We start from the raw sequence: 23831 nt of genomic DNA, 5'->3' as shown, positions 1-23831 counted from the left end.
TGCATGTTCTGTGTAGCTTAATGACCATTAACTGCATGAATTTGTTTACCTAATGATTTAAAGAACATTAAATTGTTAGAGCTAGGATTGACCAATCTTAGTTAGTAATTAGAATAATTAAGCTTAGCTATGCTAGAGAACGTGTATTGTGACCATAATTGCGTTTATACAACAAATCTTACATAGTATATTTACATTCATAATTAGTTCTGTGTTTAATTATGTGTGAACATACATGGTTTGACATGAATTAGTTAATTATTGGTAAGTTAGAACTAAATTAATAATATAACTAAAAACCAACTTAATTAATCATTAGCTAGCCATAAGGAAGAAGTGGATTCAAACTAAAACAAGAGTGTGTTTTTACTTATTGAATTTGATTTAAGTTCATCTGATCTTGTAAAATCAGATAAAACCCTTTTAAACTTGTTAATAATTAGGTTAATTTAATAGTAAGTAAATTAATTAGAAACACCGTTCCCTGTGATCGACACTTGACTTACCCAAACTATACTGTAATCTGACTAGGTACACTGCCTATAAGTGCATAGATAGTTAAGTTTGTTAGGTTATAAATATTAAAATTAGTGAGTACTTTTGTGCACATCAAGTTTTTGGCACCGTTGCCGGGGAACGGCTTAGTTTTTCTGAGTTTTTATCTTATTTATTTGCATTAAATTAATCGATCCTTCTTGTGGAGCAAAAACCACAAAAAGTTAATTTTTCAGCAAAATAAATTTTTTTCTGTCAGTCACAGAGTCCACGACGTGGCCAGATATCTGCCACGACGTGGACTATTAAAAAAACCGAAATTTTTAGTTGTTAGTTAGTTTTTCTTATTTTAGTTCAATTTTACGTTTTTAGTCTAGCAAGTTGCAGGAGTTCATGACCAGAAGCTCAAACACACCCTTTGTGCCACCACTTGAAGATCCCGAGTCCGCAATTCACAAGAAAAAGACGCCCTTACAAGAATTGAAGTCAGCTTTTTCTAGGAAGTCGGGAAAGAAGACCGGAGAGTCAAGTTCATCCTCGAGGCACAAGAGCAATCTTGAGCATTTGGATCATACGCCCATCCAAACCGAGTCCGAAAGCGATACCGAGCCTGAATTTGAAGAACACACAAGCGAACCCGAGAACGAGCCAAGGAATGAGATGGCAGCAATTGAAGAGATGTCCATGGGAGCTTACAAGAAGCGGATCCGAGAAGATGTGGGTCCCGGTTTAGTCCAACCCGCAATACCTGCCACTGCCACATTCGAGCTGAAGGGACACATATTGACTGCACTGAAGGACATCCCATTCTTCGGGAAAGATCATGAGGATGCTTTTAAGCATCTAGATGAAGTCAACGACATTGCAGATTACTTTAATATCCCAAATGTCAACAGAAACACAGCCTTGCTTAGAATGCTTCCCATCACTTTCAAAGGAGCTGCTAAGGAGTGGTTAAAAGCACTCCCACCGGGTACAATTACCACTTGGGCTCAAATGCGTGAGCAATTCCTGGACCAGTTTTGCCCGCCATCCAAGATAGCCAAACTCAAGAAGGCAATAGCCAACTTTGAGCAATAGCCGGGGGAGTCATTATACGAAGCATGGGAACGGTACAAGGGCTTGCTCAGAAATTGCCCTCAGCATGACCTAAATGTGCAGCAAGAGATGTCAATCTTTTATGATGGGGTCAACGTTATGTCAAGACAACTCCTTGATTCTCAAGGACCTTTGACAAAGAAAAATCCAAAGGAGGTCAAGGAGCTAATTGAAGAATTCGCGAAGCACTCTCGCGAATACCACAACCCTAGGTAAGATGGAATCAAAGGCGGTGGAGGAGCCCAAACTGAAGAAATAGTAGCTGTCATGGCCATGCTGAATAATATGGATCGAAGAATAACTCAAATGGACCAGTCAATACATGCCATAAGAGTGGGTTGCGAGAAATGTAGTGGTCAATACTTGACCAAGGACTGCAATGTGGATGAGTTTGGGAACAGAAAAGCTCAAGTGTGCTACTCTAGTGGGGATAAGTTTGATGAGGACTGGAGGAAACCGAAGAAGGAGTGGCTGCCATATGAAGAGTATAAGAAGCAAAAAGAAGAGAAGTATAGGCAGACAGGTCGAGGCTTTTATCAGAAGGAGCAGCCACCAGCTGAGAAGAAACCCGACCTAGAGACCATTTTGATGAAATTTATGGAAGCTTCGGAAAAGAGACACGATGCCACTGATTATGCTATTATGGAACAACAAACTTTAATAAAGAATCAGCAAGCCTCCATCCACAACCTTGAAGTACAATTTGGTCAACTAGCCACTCTAGTTCATGAAAAATTGTCCCCGAAGAATCCCGAAGTGAAGACCCAATCTCATGTAATGGCCATCAATATTGAAGAAGAAGCAATTTCTGAGTTCCTGGAGGCATTGGAAGGAGAACCACAGCAGCCCGATCCAAAACCCAAGAAGTCGAAGTTTGAAAGAGAAAAGATTGCTGAACCAGCTTCGCCACGACGTGGCACTCCTCTGGCCACGATGTGGCGCATGTCTGATAAAAAATTCTTTGAACCCGTTCAAGCTTATCAGCCACCTTTGCCATTTCCAACCCGAGCTACACTTAGTCTAGTGGAGAAGGAGCATTTAGAGTTTATAAAGCATGTGAAGGGGATCCCGATTAATACTCCCTTTGTCAAGTCCTTATCCAGAACTCCCGAGAATCAGAAATTACTGCAAGATTTGATAGACACTCGAAGGCAATTAAAGAAGCAGTCAAAGGTGGTTCTAAGTGAACAAACCTCAAAGGCCGTGTTGGGAGAGACACCAGAAAAGATGGGGGATCCTGGATGCCTGACTCTTCCGTGTGAATTTGGAAATAAAATGAAGGTTAATGCTTTAGCCGATTCTGGGGCTAGCATTAATTTGATGCCTTTTTCATTTTATAAAAAATTGGAGATTCAGAAGATGAAGGCTACAAAAATGAAGATTCACATGGCGAATCGTTCGGTGACACAACCCCGGGGCATCGTGATAATCTAGAGCACTTAATAATCTATTTTTCGCTCTGAATCGTCCCCTGGAACTCATTCCTTCAGCCAAAAGGGTCTATTTTTCGTAATAATCAGGAGCACTTAAATAATCTCCAAAAACACGCGCCACGTCGTGGCTATCCATGCCACGATGTGGGCCTCAAGCTATCCGTACCGTACAAGGAAATCCTCCACATCGCGATGTCTATCTTCTAGAAGCCTCATGCCACGTCGTGAATTCAGTAGCTTTCGTGGATTTATTCTTTTCTTGTCTTTCAAGTCTCCCATGTTCTCCATATTGTCACTTTTGGTCCCTCTCTTCGAAAATCCTTTTAATTGACTGAAAAATAACAATTTAAAGTCATAAGTACCATTATTCTAAACATATTATCAATTTATTAATAACAATGTACTTAAATATCGCCTAAAATAGGTATAAATATGGCAACAATATCAATACCATCACATGTGACGAGGATCAGATAATCCTTCGAGTAAATGACTCGTTCCTACAACAGTTGGACTCAAACAAGAGCTACACAGTAGGGCCAAATCTAACACTCTAAGATTATCCAATCCTGATCAAATGTGATGTGACGTATTCACCTAATGGATAACTCCCATCACTCGGAGTCCCACAAAGCACAAAGCAAGCAACATTCGGACACAGGAAACTAATCAGGCAACTCTATTCTCATAACACGAAACTGTGCTATCATACAATGCTAAGCTCATAATATCAGGCATAACCTAAACAGACTATCCTACTGCTCTCTGCTCAATACTACCATGCAATTCTCATAAATAAGCGGAAACACATATAGCATACATATAAGGCATCCTCTTAGATCCTTAGTCCTATTCTAGCATGCTGTTCTACTGAAACTGAAACAGATAATCATAATATAAACTTGTACAGGTAATTTGGGAGTACTTACTTGAGCTCGACTGATTGCATGCACCATACCCCTTTTTAAGAAAAATCTTTTTCTTTCTAAGTTCTTTTTCAAAATTCTTTTTTAATTCGTTTCTCTTTTGAAAATCTTTTATTATTTCCTTAGTTTGAGTCCAGTCACACCCGTAAGTGTGCCTGAATCCCTCAAACCAAGGCTCTGATACCAACTTGAAACGACCCCAAATATGGCCCAAATTTTTTTGCTTTAATAATACTAAAAATCACATCATATATAATAAAACCATGTAAAGAGCAACTCAATGTCATAGTACTGTGTCAACAAATCTGTATTAATCATAGTAACATCCGAAATAAACTCCCAAGATAAACTGAAATTGTGGTGTGTGCGATGCCATCAACCCGAGCTCTTCCTTTTACTTATGGAAGTATTTGAAACCAAAACTGAAACTGTAAGCACGAAGCTTAGTGAGCTCCCCCAAACTACCACATACCATACAATAACATATAAGGCACATACTGGGCCTTTCCCACTACGTCGGACCTAAAATACGGAAACTGCATCGGATCGAAGTCTGGAACTAACCAAGGCCTTGCCCTCTGCATCGGACCGAAATCCGGAAACTGCATCGGACTGAAGTACGGAACTGATTGGGACCTTGTCCCCTGCATCGGACCGAAGTCCGGAACTAACTGAATCGGACCGAAATCCGAAACTGACTGGGACCTTGTCCCCTGCATCGGACCGGAGTCCGGAAACTGATTGAGCATAACATTGAATAGCATAAACATATCAACTAGATGAGCACATATACTGCATACTGCATCGGACCGAGTCCGGAACACATAACACAGAACATGCTTGAATCACAAAGACATCAAGCACTCTAACTACTGCATTGGACCGAGGTCCGAAACTACTGCTAACTAAATGGGCCGGCATTGTGGCCGTAGACCCGTTCCTACTGGAAGGAAAACTCACCTCGGAATGCTGGCTATTGAGATGCTAACTCTAACGCAGACTGGCTGCTGCTCCAGTACTGTCCACAAAACACTAGGTCATGTACTGATAACTGAACAGAGGGTATAAAAACCATTTTACCCCTGATTAAAGTCAAAGTCCCTAGTCAAGGTCAACAGTCCATGTTAACCTTAACTTGTCGAGTACCCGAAACTTCTTCCCACTCGCCAAGTTACCGTGGTGACTCGCCGAGTTCTTACGATTTACGATCGAACCCTTAAGACTACTCGCCGAGTTTCCTTCTAACAACACGATGCATACACATGCATTCATAACTTGGGGAGTCAACCTTGCGACTCGCCGAGTTCATGCTGTCCCCTTTTTCAACAGACTTGATTTGAGCCATGCAGCGGCTCCAAATCATAGATCCAAGCTTCTAGGGCATGCTTATCATGTAAAGTTGCAAACTTTACGTGCATGCATGGCTATAAAGGCTCTAATTGCTTATTTTAAGTTCTTCAAGGAGCTTCATGCTGAAAAGAGACCTCAATCATGATCAAGACTGCAACTTTATGCTTCTAGAATCCAAGGAGAGTCCAGATCTGAAGTTACAACTTCAGATCTAGCCCATAACTCATCTCATTAACTTATCATTCCATAAAAGAAACCCTAGAACTCAACCAATAGAAGAAATCTACAAGGAAATGTTGAAATGGGTACCTCTAGAAGATGATAACCGAGATAAGTGTTGATTCCCACACTCCACTTGTTCCAATCCCCTTCTCCTCCAAGCCTTCTCCCTCCAAAGATCCTCTTTTCAAGCTTCGAAACACAAAGGGCACACACACACACGGATTAGGGTCTCACAAGAGCTCTCTAGAACTATAAAGAGGCCCAAAGGGGCTGAGGTTCCTTTAAATAAGGTGTAAAACCCCGAGAATTAGGGTTTCATCTGCCAGCACCTACTCGCCGAGTCCCAATATGGACTCGTTGAGTAGGTCACTTATCACGCGATCCCACCCTGGTGCTACTCGACGAGTAGGGCGACAAACTCGTCGAGTAGGCCTTAACCCAAGAAATCTTATTTAAACCATACCTGAGAATTGGGGCCTTACATGCATCCTCCATCCTTTATTTTGAAAACCATTTTAAAACTTATTTTCCAAAAACCTCCCTAATTTGAGATTGGATTCACACGAGTGTTCCTCCAATTCACTCAAACCAAGTCTCTAATACCAACTTGTAACATCCATAAATTTTACACCAAATTTAAACTTTTTCAATCATAGATAAAAAACAAATAGCATTGTTTACGAAATGTTTTCAAATCATTTTCCACAAGAGTGTCCTAAAATCATAACATTAGGATGAGGAGCGGTACGGTCACGCCTTCGCCTTTCCATGATCTCCTGAAGTACTTGAAACAATAAACTGAAAACTGTAAGCCCGATAGCTTAGTGAGCTACCCCTCAAAATACCAATACCACACTGTCAATACCATATCAGTAATAACCAATCAATCAACATGCATACTGGGCCGTCGGCCTGACTGGACCGCCCTACCGGGCCTACAGTCTATCTGAATCTATCAATCATGGTATCAGAGCGGAAGTTTAAGTGAGCTAAATTCTAAGGATTAGTATTTAGAGTTAAACTATTGAGAGTTCAATATATGAACTAATTCATTGTTAGTATATGGATATAAACCATAGGAAAGACTTAAGTGAAGTATTAGGTAATAATAAATCCTAATATTCTAAAATTATTATATTACTCCAAATTTTCAGAGTAATGGCTGTAGCAGTAAGTTGTCATAGACCAGAAGTTGGTGGGGATTGTCATCTTGATGAAGTAGAAACTCTAGTATCCCCTCGTGAGGCGCGGATCATGGACAAACTAACTGGCGTTATCCGACAAACTCTTGAAGAGCACAAGAAGGATAATAATAAAGGCAAAGAGAAAGCTGTTGGAGAATCTTCAGGAGAGAAGGCGAGACATCCCTCTTTCAAAAAAATTTAAGAGCAGTGGAGCTATAGAGTTTGCTGGTGTTCTTAATCCTATAGTCGTTCTTACTTAGATTCAGAACACAGAGAAAGTATTTAGTATTTCCCATGTGGATGATGAAGACAAGGCTAATTACGCATCTGCAATGTTAGTTGATGAAGCCTTGGTCTGGTGGGAAGCAACGTATGAAGCTCTCAATGCTTATGACCAGGAGAACTTGTCTTGGGAGATGTTCAAGACTCATCTACTAGAGAAGTATTGTCCTCTAGACATGAGGAGAAGGTTAGAGAAAGAATTCCTAGAAATCAAACAAGAAGGGAAGACGGTGAATGAGTAAGAGACTCAGTTCAATCAATGAGCACGATTCGCTGCAAAGTACATACCGACTGAAAACGATAAAATTCAGTTGTTCTTGGAAGGGTTACGATATGAAATTTGTGATTTTGTGATAAATCAGGATGTTCTATCGTTTGATAAAGCTATAGAGTATGCTTGAAAGCGTGAGCATGACTTGGAGATACATGGTACCACTCTTTCTGTTTCAAAACAACCGTGTATTGAATGAACTACTCCTGTTTCCTCTATGCCACCACCTCAACCTGTTTGAGTCGATTCAAATTCAAGGATGCAATCTCAGAATGCATCTCGTGGCCGTGGTAGGTCATAATCTTTTTCTCTTTAGTCACCATTATGTAGAAGATGCGAAAAGAATCACCAAGGCTAATGCGGAATAGATAAAGGATCGGTGATATGTTATGGGTGTGGAGAAATGGGTCACGTAAAACCTGTTTGCCCGATGAAGAATACTACGTGCTATGCATGTGGTTTTATTGGCCACAAAAAATGTTTTTGCCCTACTCTTACTAGTCAGATGACGGGAAGTCGAGCTTCTGTTCAACAACCGGCGAGAAGTCAAGTCTCTGTTCAACAATCAAAGGGTACTCCAACTAAAAAGGAGGAGGTGCCAAAAGCTAAAGGTCGTGCATTCCAGATTACTACAGAAGAAGCACGTGAGGACCCAAACGTTGTGACGGGTACATTTCTTGTCAACTCTAGACCTGGTCACATCTTATTTGATTCTGGTGCTTTAGATTCTTTTATGTCTCATGAATTTGCGCATTCTTTTCAAATTGCTTGCTATGCAATTGCACAACCATTTCACGTAGATACTGCAGGAAGTTTATCATTACTTGCTAATAAAGTCTATAGGGATTGTGTTATAGAAATTGAAGGCTATAATTTTCTTGCTAATCTAATCCCTATCTCCTTGCCGAATTTCAATATTATTCTCGGCATGGATTGGTTGTCAAGGAATCATGCTGAAATCTTATGTTATGAAAAGATAGTACGTATTCCTATCAAAGGGAGGAATCCTCTTTACATCTACGGTGAACAAATACCTAAAAGCTTAAAAATAATCTCTTTCTTAAAAGCTCGTAAATTCATATCGAAAGGATATTCTATCTATCTGGCCTATACAGCTGATACCTCGAAAGAGGAGAAGAAAACTGTAAATGAGGTTCCCGTTGTTAACGAGTATCCTGATGTTTTCCCCGATGATTTGCCTGGATTACCTCCGGACAGGAAAGTAGAATTCCGAATCGACCTTGTGCCTAGTGCTGCTCCGATTGCAAAGACTCCGTATCGTCTTGCGCTAGCTGAAATGAAGGAAATGATGATCCAACTGCAGGAATTACTTGACAAAGGCTTTATTAGACCGAGTACCTCTCCTTAGGGTGCTCCAGTATTGTTTGTCATAAAAAAAGGACGGTTCGATGCAGATGTGTATTGATTACCGTGAGCTTAATAAGGTGACTATCAAGAACAAGTATCCACTACCTCGCATTGATGATTTATTTGATCAACTTCAGGGTGTTAGCTATTTCTTGAAGATTGATTTGAGATCTAGCTATCATCAGTTGAAAGTTCACGAGCAGGATGTACCTAAGACTACTTTTCATACTCGATATGGGTATTATGAATTCCTTGTCATGCCGTTCGGTTTGACAAATGCTCCTGCTGTATTCATGGATATGATGAATCACGTATGTCACCCGATGCTTGTTAAATGTGTCATCATATTCATTGACGATATTCTAATCTATTCGAAGTCTGAATCAGATCATGGCATTCATATTCGTGCGGTATTGGAACTTCTTCGAAAGGAGAAATTATACGCTAAATTCTCGAAATGTGAGTTTTGGCTTCGCCAATTTCAATTTCTCGGCCATGTTATTTCTGGTGACGGTGTATCCGTAGATCCTATCAAAATCAAAGTCATTCAGAATTGGGAAGCACCTTGTAATGCTTCTGAAATTCGCAGTTTCTTAGGTCTCGCGGGATATTACCGGAGATTTATTAAAGATTTCTCACGTATAGTCGTACCTCTCACGAGTCTTACATGGAAGGAAGTAAAGTTCGAATGGGGTGAAGCCCAAGAAAAAGCTTTCTCAACTGTAAAAGATCTTTTGACTCATGCTCCAATCTTATCACTCCCAGAAGGTGATGATGATTTCTCCGTATATAGCGATGCTTTAAGGTTGGGACTCGATTGTGTGTTGATGCAACATGGAAAGGTGACAACCTATGCTTCAAGGAAACTGAAAGAATATGAAAAAAAATATCCCACTCATGAAATGCCAATTGTTTACCGACCACAAAAGTCTCAAGTATATATTCAGTCAACAGACTTTGAATATGAGACAACAACGAGCCATGGAGCTGATCAAGGGTTATGAGTGTGAAATCTTGTATCATCCTGGAAAAGCCAATGTAGTTGCCGATGCACTTAGCAGGAAGGTTTATCGTAATAGTATGTGTTATACTATTACTCACACTATGGTGAAGTTCACTATTCTTGATGAACTAGAGAAGTGGCAAGTTGAGGCCTTAAAGCCAGAAAATGTGAAGAAAGAAGGAATGGTACATTATGCTGATGTTTTACTTGATGATCCATGAGGATTAAAAGTATTTAAGAATCGGCTATGGATTCCAAAGATTGGTGGATTAAGACAGAAGATTTTAGATGAAGCTCATAAGTCTAAGCTGTCAATACATCCTGGTACAAGTAAAATGTACTATGATGTAAGAGCTGATTATTGGTGGCCTGGATTAAAGAGAAACATCGGAAAGATATGTACATGAATGCTTAGTATGTTTACAAGTCAAAATAGAGCACCAAAATCCTTACGGAACTCCAGAAAGCATTAGTGTTCCTGTATGGAAATGGGAAGAGCTGTCCATGGATTTTATTACCAAATTGCCAAACACTGCTAGACAACATGATAGCATTTGGATAATTGTCGACCGTCTGACTAAGAGTGCATATTTTCTCGCCATGCGTGAAACAGCTCCAATGGAGAAATACACACAAGTATACCTAGATGAAATTGTTGCAAGACATGGTGTGCCACTGAAGATCATTTCCGATCGTGATACTCATTTCACTTCTCATTTTTGGGAGAATATGCAATGTGAATTGGGATCTCGAGTTGCTCTTAGCACAACTTATCATCCCCAGACAGACGGTCAGATGGAGAGAAAAATCCAAACAATAGAAGATATGCTTCGTGCATGTATCTTGGAGTTCGGTGGTAACTGGGATAAGTATTTACCGCTCGTTGAATTCTCGTACAATAACAGTTACCACGCTTCAATCAGAATGCCACCATATGAAGCATTATATGGTCGTAGATTCTGTACTCCATTATATTGGCGTGAAGTAGTACAGAACATCCTTGGAGGCCCTGAAATGATTCAAGATACAACTGATAAGATCCAAATTGTACGTGAAAGAATGAAAGCGGCCCAGGATCGACAAAAGTCCTATACGGAAAAGAGGAGACGACCAATAGAATTCCAGGTGGGTGATTTCGTAATGCTGAAGGTATCCCCATGGAAAGATCTTATGCGATTTGGAAAGAAAGGAAAACTAAGTCCCAGGTTTGTTGGTCCTTTCAAGATTATCCAAAGAATTGGTAAACAAGCATACCGCTTGGAATTACCTGAAGATTTGGCAGGTATTCATGATGTGTTTCATGTGAATTATCTGCGCAAATGCTTAAGCATATATGATGATTTAGTTCCATTATCCGAAGTGAAATTGGATAATAAGTTAAGATATGTAGAAGAGCCTGAAAAAATCTTTAACGAAAGAACGACTAAGCTACGTAATAAAGAAGTAGAGTTGGTGCTTGTCAAATGGAAACACCATAGAGGCCCAAATTATACTTGGGAAAATAAGAATGAGATAAGAGAGAAATATTCCCATTTGTTTTAATCAATGTAATTTTGGGGACAAAATCCTCAAAAGGAGGAGGTATTTGTAACATACACATTCTGCTATTGTGTATTGTAAATTATTAAAAGTAAATAATATTGTGAAAATATTATGTGAAATTAAATGTTGAGTTCTAACAGATAGTTTTTACTAGACATGAAGTAAAACTTTGTTTAGAATCACTCAGAAAATATTAGAAGTCTTATGAGATTCCAATTAAAAGCCAAAAAGTGAAATTTAGGGAAAATATAAAATTTGAAATAAGTGAAATTTTATTATTTAAAGTTATAGAGAATCTTGTTAGAAAAAAATTTTTAGGCGAAAACCTTATTGAAATCCGAGTTATAATGAAGAAGTATGACCAATCGAAGATCCGCGACAAAACTGGCACGACGCAGAATGACGTAAAAAGTGAGTTTTTGATAAACTACTTTTTAACCTTAGTGATCTAAATGAAAGTCGTAGTATTCGTTAACACATTTTACTGTCTTGGTCTGTTAAAAATAATAATATTAAAATTTAATTCAAAATTAGCAGACAAAGTCTAAACGAAAATTGTAGAGCGTAATTTTACCTACGCGTGTATATAAAGAACATAATAACGGAGCTCGTATGCGAAAGTTATGGATTTTAGAAGATTTTGGCTCAAAAACCGAGAAATTGTGGATAATACCGGAAATTTTCGCATGAACAGTACCGGCCACGTCACCCGCTCTCGCAAAGCGCCCCGTGTCCGACGTCGATGAGTCATCCGCGCAACATCCGACGCGTGTCGCGTTCTTCCCGGGTCCGAGCTTCGGTGGCGAGCCTTCGCATCCGACGCGTGTCATCTCGCGTCCGAGCCACCTGGTGCCTTCGCTCCTGCTGCTTCCGCATTTCCACCTTCGGCCGAAGAGCTCCGGATCTCACCTATAATTACAAGGCCTGCAAGCCTTGCTGATTAATTTTGGACTTTTGCCATTTTTGACCCCAAAATCAATATTTTTAATATTTTGACACCCCCGAAGCCCCAGTATCAATGTTAGCACCCAAAACACGTCCCGAAGTGTCCGGAGAGCCCGAGAAATTTATCTTTTCGGTTTGAAGCTCTACCTTCGCAGAGCCCGATTTTCAATAAATCTCCCGGTTTTCAACGAGGAAAGCTATTTATAGTAACGAAGTGCTGCACAAATTACTATTTTAACCCCCGTTTAACTCAAGGTGAGTTCAATATATATGAACAATTGTATGTTATGTGTTATATGTGCTATGTGCTTTTCAGTGTTATTATTCTGGGTTATTTTCCCGTGATATTCTGGTATTGACTTTAAGTCTTTAGCCATGTAGAGCATGTCTCGTATTGGTAATATACCTTTGATCATGTAGAGCATGTCTTGTAATATTTTTGGTATTGGCTTTGTGCCTTTGACCATGTAAAGCATGACTCGTATAACTTTTGATATTCGTAATGGGCTAGGTAGGGCTAAAAGCCTGTATATGCTAGCAAAATGATAATCAGAAATTTATGTCTTCTATGCCATTTGGGTTGAACTTTATTGATGTATATCAAGCATTGAAAAGTATATCTTTGAATAAAGTCTTTGATTGATATGAACGCCTGTTACATATGTCTTTGTTGATCCTCTTTGCTCCTGCCATATTGATGTGTATATATATGGCATAACGTTATATTGTATCTATTGTTGAACTCAGTAAGCGTCACTGCTTAGCCTCTCAATATTTTAATAAATTGCATGCAATAAGCATCAAGTATAGCCATATATTGTCAGAAGAATTAGAACAGTTTATATTATTACTTTTGTATTTAAGTTTTAGTATGCATAAAATTACAATATCCTGGGTAGTTTTGTAATAAACTTAAACTTAGTCGGTTTGTATCCAATGTTTTGTAACAAGACCATGTTGTATAACAAAATATTATTTTATGAATATGCATGTAGCATGTTTTGGAGTAACTATATTGTCAAGTATGAAAGTGAGGGTCTTTCACTATGCTTGAGATATTGTGTTTATATTATGATACGCGTAGGTACTTTTCTGGTGAATTTTGTATCTGCTTTGGTGTTTTTTTGACAAGGGTGCGAGTCGGTCATTTGTGTGTTTAGCGTTCAGTCTGCACATCAGTATTCAGCGGGAGGCGATGAGTCGACCTCTGTGGGTTTCTACAGCCGACGAGCGAGCGGTGTATGCTAGGGATGTGATTCGGGGATGTGTGCTTGAGATATTCGGTGTTGAGTTTCTGATAGATCTGGTTCTAATTGCGATGGGGGACATGTGTGTTATAGTGGGCATGGATTGGTTGAACCGCTTCAGGGCTATTATTGACTGCGAGCGACAGTTGGTGACCATACGAGACCCTAGTGGGGGAGTGTGATGGTATATGGCGAGGGTACCCGAAGTGAGTCAGCATTTTGTTCAGCTGCCAGAGCCAGGCAAAGTCTTCAGCAGGGTTGCAAGGGGTTTGTAGCCTATGTGATGGATACCCGAGCAGCCGTGGGTAGGCCGAGTTCAATTGATGATGTTCTGGTAGTCCGTGAGTTTCCGGATGTTTTTCCTGAGGAGTTACCGGGTATGCCTCCCGAAAGGCAGGTGGAGTTTCACATTGATTTGTTTCCGGGAGCAGCGCCTATCGCCAAGGCGCCTTATCGTCTTGTGCCGCCAGAGATGCAAGAGTTATCCTCGCAGCTTCAGGAGCTGTTGAGGAAAGGGTTTATTCGACCGAGTAGCTCGCCTTGGTGAGCTCCGATCCTTTTTGTCAAGAAAAAGGATGGTTCACACCGGATGTGCATTGATTACTGGGAGCTGAACAAGCTGACGGTCAGGAACCGTTATCCGTTGTCGAGGATCGATGATCTGTTTGATCAGTTGCATGTGGCATCTTGGTTTTCCAAGATAGACTTGAGGTCTGGATAACACCAAATGAGGGTACGTGATGAGGACATCCAGAAGACAGTGTTCAGGACGCATAATGGGCATTATGAGTTTGTGGTGATGCCCTTCGAGCTCACCAATGCACCAGCAACATTCATGGATCTCATGAACAGGGTATGCAGGCCGATGCTGGATCGGTCGGTGATTGTGTTTATTGATGATATTCTAGTGTATTCTAGATCCCGAGAGCAGCATGAGGAGCGTTTGAGGGAGGTGCTCGGGGTGTTGAGATCGGAGAGGCTTTATGCCAAATTCTCCAAGTGCGATTTCTGGTTACGAGAGGTCCAGTTCTTGGGGCATCTTGTTAATCAGAATGGTATATTGATCGACCCGGCCAAGATTGAGGCGGTGATGAGTTGGGAGGTGCCAAAATCCGCCATCAAGATCAGAAGTTTTCTGGGATTGGCTGGTTATTATCGAAGATTTATCAAGGATTTCGGCAAGATTGCAGTGGCACTTACCCGGTTGACCTGGAAGGGAGTTGTTTTCTCACGGGGTCTAGAGGAGCAGACCTCGTTTGAGCCTCTTCACCAGAGATTGTGCAAAGCCCCGATGTTATCTCTTCCAGAGGGAGTGGAGGATTTTGTGTTATACTGTGATGCATCGATATCAGGGTTGGGAGCGGTGCTTATGCAGAGAGGGCATGTGATAGCATATGCATCGAGGCAGCTAAAGCCTCATGAGGCAAGGTATCCCACTGATGATCTGGAGCTGGGGGCAGTGGTATTCGCTCTCAAGATCTGGCGTCACTACCTGTATTGGGTTCGGTGTACCATATACACAGACCACAAGAGTTTGAAGTACTTAATGGATCGGCCCAACCTGAACATGCACCGGAGGAAATGGTTGGATGCGGTGAAGGATTATGATTGTGAGATCCTATACCACCCAGGAAAGGAAAATGTGGTAGCCGATGCACTAAGTAATAGGGTGGAAAGTGCCCCGATTCGAAATATGTGTACGTGGATGACAATGATGACCCCGATGTTAGATACCATCCGAGGGGATGAAGCAGAGGCGGTGAGACCAGAGAACTGCAAGAAGGAGCGACTGATTGGGCAGATATCTGAGTTTGTGACCAATAGTCGGGGGCTTATGACTTATCACGGTTGGATCTAGGTGCCTTATATAGGCGGGGAACGTGGTGTTTTGATGGAGGAGGCGCATAGATCGAGATTTTTGATCCATCCCGGGGCCTCTAAGATGTATTTGGATCTAAAGAGAGATTATTGGTGGCCTTGCATGAAGAGGGATGTTGCGTGGGTCGTAGAGAGGTGCTTGACCTATCATCGGGTTAAGGCCGAGCACCAGTGGCTGCATGGAAAGTTGCAGCCACTTGAGGTTCCCCAGTGGAAGTGGGAACAGATTACTATGGATTTTATCACCAAGTTACCAAGAACCTCAAGAGGTGTCGATGCAATCTGGGTGATTGTAGATCGGTAGACGAAGAGCGCTCACTTCCTTGCTATCAGTGAGAGTTCTTCTGCAGAGAAGTTGGCAGAGGTATACGTGAGAGAGGTGGTGTCACGACATGGGGTGCCGATCTCGATTGTGTCCGATAGAGATGTGCGTTTCACTTCTAGGTTTTGGAAGAAGTTTCACGAGGAGTTGGGTACAAGATTGCATTTCAGCACTGCTTACCACCCTCAGACCGACGGTCAGAGTGAGCGTACTATTCAGACACTTGAGGACATGCTTCGTACATGCGTATTGGACTTCGGAGGGAGTTGGGACACGTATCTGCCTTTGGCTGAGTTTTCCTATAACAACAGCCATCATTCGAGTAATGGTATGCCTCCCTTCGAGTTGTTGTATGGAAGGAGGTGTCGGACTCCCATTTATTAGGGAGAGATAGGGCAGCAAGTGATGGGTAGTACGAAGATAGTGCTCCAGACTACTGAGCAGATTCAACAGGTCAGATAGAGGTTGTTGACGGCTCAGAGTCGTCAGAAGAGCTATGCGGATAAGCGTTGCTCAGAGCTTGAGTTCCAAGTTGGTGATTTCGTTCTCCTGAAGGTATCACATTCGAAAGGTGTGATTCGATTCAGGAAGGGAGGCAGGATGGGGCCTCAGTATATTAGTCCATTCAGAGTGATCGCAAGGGTAGGTAGGGTAGCGTATCGTTTGGAGTTACCTGCGGAGTTGGGTCAGATTCATGATACCTTCCATGTGTCTCAGTTGAGGAAGTGTATTGCCGACGAATCAGCAGCGGTACCATTGGAGGATATTCAAGTGGATGCGAGCCTGAATTATGTTGAAAGGACAACTGCGATACGGATCGAAGGATCAAGGTTTTGAGAAACAAGGAGGTGTCCTTGGTGCAGGTTCAGTGGCAGCATCAGAAAGGGTCCGAGCTGACATGGGAATAGGAGATCAAGATGCGTGAGCAGTACCCAGAGTTATTTGCAGAGCGAGACTTCGACGGTGAAGTCTGATTCTAGTGGGGGAGAATTGTAACAGCTGGAGTTTGGGTATGTAATTTTATTATTTTGAATTATTATTTGATTGGGGGAACTCGACAAGTTGGTGCCTCAACTCGTCGAGTAGAGTCTTATTTGTTGATGCGGTTTTGCGACCGGACTTGACGAGTTGGGTATCTGATTCGCCGAGTCGATGCTGATTAGGAAAACCCTAATCCCCGGGTTTGGGAGCCTATTTAAAGACCTTTATGGCCTTCATTTGCAGCCACCTTGTTCTAGAGAAACCCTAGAGAGCAGATATAGTGAGTGTGAGGGCAAGAGGAGGCTATTTCTTCATCTTTTTGTGTTGTTTTGCTTGAACAAAGGAAGAAGCACAAATATAGAGTGTGAAGGGGACTGGATCTGAGCTAATCATCTAGTGATATCATCTTTGGATGTATAATCCTTTCCATTTCATGTTATATTGATGGATTTCTTGATTTTAGGGTTTTTACCCTCATTTTATGAAAGATCTAGTGAGTATGAGGTCCTCTTTGGGATTATGACATCAGATCTGGACCATGAGAGGTCCCTAGAGTCATTACCTTCCAGCTTTTTGCAAGCAAATGAGATGTTAAAGAATAGGTTGCCATTTTTAGAGTTATTTCACCATTTTTGGCTTGTTATGGGTTGCATGCACGTAAAGGTTGCACCTTTACGTGACTTTTGGGTATTTGAGGGATAGATCTATGGTTTGGTCAAGCAGATCTGACCTCAGGAGGTTGTTTAAGCAAGTTCATGGAAGAAACTCGCCGAGTCCATATGTAGACTCGATGAGTCGGATCGGGTTGCCCCGGGATCTGACTCCAGTGGTGACCCGGTGAGTGGAGAGATGACTCAGTGAGTCGAGTGTGGCTTGGAAAGGGAAGAGTCTGTGGGGATGCTGGGACTCGCCGAGTCGTCATATGCACTCGATGAGTCTGGTCAAAATGGATAGTTGACTTTTAGGGTTTGTCAATAAGTGGGCCTTTAGGCTGTATAGGGGTAGAATGGTCTTTTACCCTTCTAGGTATTTTTATGAGAGAATATCCAATTTTGTGGAGAGACATTTATTTAGTGTAATTTATTATTGTGACTAGGCAGAGGCTAGGCCAGTATTTCTGAGTTCGAGATTTTACCGAGATTCCCGAGGTGAGTCTTCGCACTATACCTTACCTAGAGTGGTAATCAGAGTTATGTGATGAAGTATCTTGTATGCTAACTATGTGATGTAATTTCTATGTGATTTGTTTATGTATGATTTAGAGTTTACAGAGTTAGGACTAGAGGGTCCACAGAGTTATGGGACTGAGAGGGTCCCACAAAGATACTTGACCAGAGGGTCATTCAGAATTACAGCCTAGAGTGGCTGATATATGTTATATGTTGTATTTTGGGGAACTCACTAAGCATTTATGCTTGCAGTGTTTTGTGTATGTGTTTCAGGTACCAGTGATGATCGCGGGAAGGCGCCGACATGATCTGTACACACTCGTGGAGTTTTTGTTTATGTGATTCTGGGACATGTTTTTACTATGATGACAGTGGATACATTATGTTTGATATTATTTTATGAATGAAAGTATGTTTTAAAAATGAAAATTTTGTTTTGAAAAATCCGGTGTTATAAGGGTACCCCGATGTCTTATAAAAAATACGTGTTTTTGCCTCCCTTTTAAATTAAAAATAAGATGCATCACTTTAATAAAACAAAATGGACATTATATTAAGAATTATTTGATTTAAGTTTAGTATAATACGTCAAAACATAAATAATTGTTAATAACTAAAAGATTATTTGATTTAAGTTTAATGTAATACGTCAAGACATAAAAAATGATCATTCACACCATATTTTTAAAAACTAAAAAACTTGTCCACAATAAGTATTTTATCTTTGAATGCATGCAACTAACATCAAAATGATTTGTGTGTGTGTGTGTGTGTGTATATATATATATATATATATATATATATATATATATATATATATATGTATATATATATATATATATATATATATATATATATATATATATATATATATATATATATATATATATATATATATATATATATATATATATATATATATAATCAGGGCGGGGCGGATCTGGGCGAGGAGAAACCACTCCTTGCCCTGAACCTGATAAAAAACTCGATAACGACCCGTTACCCGACCCGAAATGATCGGGTTTCGGGTTTTCCCGTCGGATTCGAACTTTTTTGCCATCCCTAATTTGACTCTTTTTTTCCGTGTCCGTTGAAGATGAATTGTAGGTTGAAAATTCCTCAACTCCATAGCCTAATAAACAAACAAATGATAAACATCATGATGTCATCCTTAAATCCCTCAACTCCATAGCCTTATAAACAAGGTTCATACTTTTTAAATTCCTTTTTTTAAAATGAAAAAATTTATTATGATTTTTGGGACGTTACAACTTGTACTAAGAGTATATTTAATTTTTTGTATTTTCCTTGTCGCTTTAAATTATGGTTATAATTTATTGTATACCCAATAATATCCTAGGATATAAAAAGTTTGAGATTTAGAATTCCATAATTTTATAGAAAAACTCTGGTAAATCCCCAAAATATTTTGATGGAAAAGTTGGGTCGTCATAAAGAGTCCTTATATTTACTTGGTGAAATGATTGAACCAACATGGTTGTAGCATAATCGCTTGGCCCATGTAATTTTTTTTTACTCTAAAGCACATGTTGATGCAAATATTATGGAAGGATTAACCGTTTTTGATAACTCACCAACCTGTATGAAGGTTATTTGAGTGAAAAACGGACAATCTGTACCCAACACAAATTAGTTTTAGAGCAAAACGAAGACTTGAACTTGTGCATGCGGATGTTTATGGTCATATCTCGCCACCCACACAAGCATGTAATAGATACTTCATGCTTCTGGTTTATGATTGTACAAGAGTTATGTGTGAACTTTTAATAAAAAAAGTAAGGATGAAGCTTTGCAAGTATTCAAGGAATTAAAGCAAAATTCAAAGTTGAAACGGATGAGATAAACCTTAAAACTTTTGTATAGATCGTGGAGGCGAGTTTCTCTCAAATGACTTTACCTCTTATTGCAAGGAAAATGGTATAAATCGAAACTACACAACACCTTACTGTCCATAACAAAATAAAGTCATAGAAAGGCGTAATCGGACGGTTGTGGAGGTGGCAAGAAGAAGCTTGAAAAGCATAAAAGTACCTGATGTACTATGGGGCGAAACGGTGAGTCATGCAATATACATACTCAACCAAGAAACCATAAAAACTCTAAAAAATATTAAACCATATGAAGCATTGACTAGAAGAAAGACTCAAATTGAACACATAAGAGTGTTTGGATGCATCACATATATGTGAGTAACTAGAAGGCACTTAAGTAAACTGGAAGATAGTAGCAAAATTTTAGTTCACTTGGGAGTTAAGAAAGGTACGAAGGTTTACAAGTTACTTGATCCTGATACAAGATCGAGTCGAGTTAGTAGAGATGTGATTTTTCAAAGAGAACAAGAAATAAGAGTGGGGGCAGGTGACAAAGATCAAGGAAAACAACAAACAAAACCTTTACTTTCGATATATTAAAATTAGATGAATACATCTATGTTGAAAGTGATGGAAATGGAGAAGACTCACATGAAGACAATAAGAATTGGGATGTTGGTGTACCTCAAAGCCCTTATAATGTTCCAAAAAGTTTCGAGTCCTTCCATGCATCACAAGAAAGTACAACTCAAAGAGCTACTAGCTCAACCTCGTCTACAAGTGAAGCTCCACCCAAGCTTTAAATCCTCTTGCATCATCCTCTTATTATATGTTGATGATATATTGGTAGCTAATTCTGGCATGCATGAGATCAATAAGTTAAAAAAAGGATTTGTCTATAGAGATGAAGATGTAGGACTTACAGAGTTGCTAACTAGATTAGTAGAATGAGCAAAGTCAGAGATAAGGCAGCAGGGGCTCTAAAACTTTCACATGAGAAGTATATTCGAAAAGTTTAGAGAAGTTTAACATGGGAGATATTAAGGCCAAAATCACACTTTCTTAAAAATGTAAACTCAAGATCTTCCCAACATCATCATTTCATTCACTATGAAACAAATGGTTTTCACGTGCAGAATACAGCTGAAAACCTTACTACAAACAATCACTCACTCTCTAATATACAAAGAACATAAGGTTTAATCATAAGAACAAAACTTACAATCTACAAACCCGCGAACAAGCACCAGATGACCCGCGAACAAACCCAACACCTAAATAAATTACCATTGATATCCATACAAAATATATAAATTTACATAACACACCCTATATAAGAATTAATGTCAGTTTGAAATACTAAAAGAATATTTCAACACCCCCCCACACACATACAAACTGAACATTAATTCAACTATTTGTTTTTTTAAAACATCGACTAAACCAAGTCTAACAGAAATATACTCATGTTGAGCAGGTCCAAGAGCTTTGGTTAAAACATCAACATTTTGATTTATTTTGGAGTTTGCACCATCCATCGAGGTGCAACGGTTAGTGAGGGACTTCCAGGAGCTACAATAGACCACCGAGACTGTGGCGGAGATCACCACCAAGTTTCAGGAGCAAGCATTGTTGATTCCGTAGTATACTACAGATGAGGATATGAGGTGGACGAGGTATCATTCCATGCTGAGGGATGATATATGTGAATTCATGAGCTTTTCAGGGTGCAAAACCCTGAATAAAATGGTGGAGAAGGCCCAAGAACGGGAGATTGAGTTAGAGCTCCACACAAAGTAGAAGCCAGAGCAGGTTCAGGCGACTATAGGTTAGGCTAAAAACCCTAAGACCTATGATTCTTCCAGTAGGAGCCAACAGGGTCGTGAACAGTGCGCCAAGTGCGGTAGGCCGCATAGTGGGGAGCGGTAGGATTGGGATGTTATGTGTGTGGCCAGCCGGGCCACATGAGCAGGGATTTCCCCAAGAAGGGCTTGATATGTTTCCACTGCAACAAGACTGACCATAAAAAGGCCGATTGTCCAAGGTTGTAGGGAGGAGGAGGAGCAGTGGCGGCGCTTGTGGCCGCCACAATGAGGATCATTGATGGCCGCCCTACCAAGGCGGAAGCTCCTGCGGTGAAGAGCCGCACATTTCAGCTGACTACTGAGGAGGGTCGGGCAGCACCAGACGTCGTGGCTGGTATGTAATCTATTTTTCCTGTTGATACTATTTGTTATGCTTATGTGTATATATGTGCACTTGTATAGGGACCTTTTTGGTCAATGGCATGTCGGCTCATGTTCTTTTCGATTTGGAAGCTACTCGATCGTTCGTATCTCTTGCGCTTAGCAAGAAGTTATGGGATGCTCCGGGGACTTTGGATTCCCCACTGGAGGTTAAGATTGTGGGTGACTGTACCGTGAGTGATGTGAGGGTATATCAGTACTGTGTCCTAAATGTGTTTGGAGATAGGTTCCGAGTTGATTTGGCTCCGATACCGTTGCAAGGGCTGAAGGTGATTGTCGGGATGAACTGGTTGGGGGCCAATAGGGCCATGATAGACTGCGAGCACCAGCTGCTGAGAGTTTGATCTCTAAGTGGGGAAGAACTATTTATTCATGTGGAGAGGGCCTCGCAAGGGCCAACCCTCTGTTCAGCTGCGAGGGCTAGGAGACTTCTCCATCAGGGATGTTTAGGATTTTTGGCATACATCCCGGATTCGATGGTTGAGACCACGATAAACTTGGGAAGTGTACCGATCATACGGGATTTTCGGTATGTCTTTCCCGAGGAGTTACCTGGGCTGCCTCCGGAGAGGCACGTAGAGCTTTGCATTGATTTGGTAATAGGTGCTGCTCCAATAGCCAAGGCACCGTATTGGCTAGCTTCCCCTGAGATGTAGGAGTTGTCTACATAGCTTCAAGAGCTGCTAGACCGAGGGTCTATTCGTTCGAGCAGTTCTCCGTGGGGAGCACCAATCCTATTTGTGAAGAAGAAGGATGGGTCACACAGGATGTCCATAGATTATCGGGAGCTAAACAAGCTAATAGTGAAGATCCGTTATCCACTCCCGAGGATCGATGATTCATTTGATCAGCTTCAGGGTGCATCTTGGTTCACCAAGATTGATCTTCGGTCGGGATACCATCAGATGAGGATTAGGGACGAGGATATACCCAAGACAACTTTCAGGACTTGGTACGGTCACTATGAGTGTGTCGTGATGCTGTTCGGGCTCACCAATGCCCCAACAATGTTCATGGACCTCATGAACAAGGTGTGTAGGCCAATGTTGGATCGGTCTGTGATCGTCTCTATCGATGATACCTTGGTCTATTCTAAGACCAAGGAGTAGCACGAGCAACCTTTGAGGGAGGTATTTGTCACACCCCAAAACCAAGAACGGCGGAAACGTTCAGGGGTGGAGGACGTCATGTGAAGTATCATAACAATGTAAAGTAGTAAACAAGCAACAACATCATCCATTTCATTAAAAGTAAAGTTTTAATACATGTGTGTTCTTTCATTGTAATAAGACACCAAAATATGTAATCAAAATAAAAGATGAGTCTTGTCTGTGCTCCGTCTTCTCAAAACCTGGTCATCGTACCTGTCTACTAGTGACCTGAGAATACAAGTTATTTTGAAAGAGTAGATCAACATAAAGCTAGTGAATTCATAACTATTTAAGTGTCATTACTTTGATTTAGAAAGCTGTTTTGAATGTCATGTAAATCTTTGAATGGAACATTTGATATAAGTGTGAAAACCCTATAAAATTCCATATTTCCTACTAGTATAAAAGTAGTCTTCTACCAAGACCCGAATGTTTTGAAAGTAGTCTTCTACCAAGACTTGAATGTTTTGCTGTAACAAATATGGTTTTTCCCCTGTATGACTACTATTAACAATATATAGTCTACCTCATCGTTTATGTGAACGTATCACAAAATAAAAGTAATAGGGAAAATATAGCCATATAAGTATTATCCTTTTGTATTAGGATAAACCTGGCATCGCGACTGTCGAATAGTATTAACCTTGAACGTCCGTAGATGTTCATTGTCCTTTGTAGCTAACAACAGGTTGTAGGAATGGTTAGTCCCGTAAAGGTACCCTAGTATAAGTAGTAACCGTAGGCATCCATAGATGTTCATTACCTCTGTTGCTAACAGTTGGGTTCCGGAATGGTTAGTCCCGTCTAGTATCCTTTTGTACTAGGATAGACAGAACTAATCTACACGTATAATATGTAATAGTATCTCATCATATAGTATCTAAGT

At 40.5% G+C, this 23831-nt stretch overlaps 2 protein-coding genes and 1 non-coding gene across 3 annotated transcripts; 2 read left to right on the top strand and 1 right to left on the bottom strand.

The window, feature by feature from the left end:
- Positions 1-1539: 1539 nt before the first annotated feature.
- On the bottom strand, positions 1540-1646 carry LOC145080657 (small nucleolar RNA R71). The gene has a single exon (XR_013695251.1). It is a non-coding gene; the product is annotated as a small nucleolar RNA R71 (small nucleolar RNA).
- Positions 1647-7994: 6348 nt separating this feature from the next.
- Positions 7995-8630, top strand: LOC145067041 (uncharacterized). Its single transcript, XM_079014263.1, has one exon. It carries the CDS (start codon positions 7995-7997, stop codon positions 8628-8630), a length of 636 nt encoding a protein of 211 aa, XP_078870389.1.
- Positions 8631-21638: 13008 nt separating this feature from the next.
- On the top strand, positions 21639-22138 carry LOC145067031 (uncharacterized). Its single transcript, XM_079014258.1, has 2 exons — positions 21639-21747; positions 21816-22138. Exons 1-2 carry the CDS (start codon positions 21639-21641, stop codon positions 22136-22138), a joined length of 432 nt encoding a protein of 143 aa, XP_078870384.1.
- The last annotated feature ends 1693 nt before the right edge of the window (positions 22139-23831 follow it).

Source organism: Lactuca serriola, chromosome 1 (assembly GCF_051521515.1).
Source record: "Lactuca serriola cultivar US96UC23 chromosome 1, Lser_US96UC23_V15, whole genome shotgun sequence".
In the NCBI taxonomy this organism is placed as follows: Eukaryota; Viridiplantae; Streptophyta; class Magnoliopsida; order Asterales; family Asteraceae; genus Lactuca; species Lactuca serriola.
This window is presented reverse-complemented; position numbering and strand designations above follow the sequence as displayed.

What these genes read in the sequence shown, in the direction of transcription:
- LOC145067031 (XM_079014258.1), top strand. Translation starts at nt 21,639, where the DNA reads ATGAGGATCATTGATGGCCGCCCTACCAAGGCGGAAGCTCCTGCGGTG. An exon ending in AGCACCAGACGTCGTGGCTG is followed by an intron (nt 21,748 to 21,815) that starts GTATGTAATCTA and finishes GCACTTGTATAG; the next exon opens with GGACCTTTTTGGTCAATGGC.
- LOC145067041 (XM_079014263.1), top strand. Translation starts at nt 7,995, where the DNA reads ATGTCTCATGAATTTGCGCATTCTTTTCAAATTGCTTGCTATGCAATT.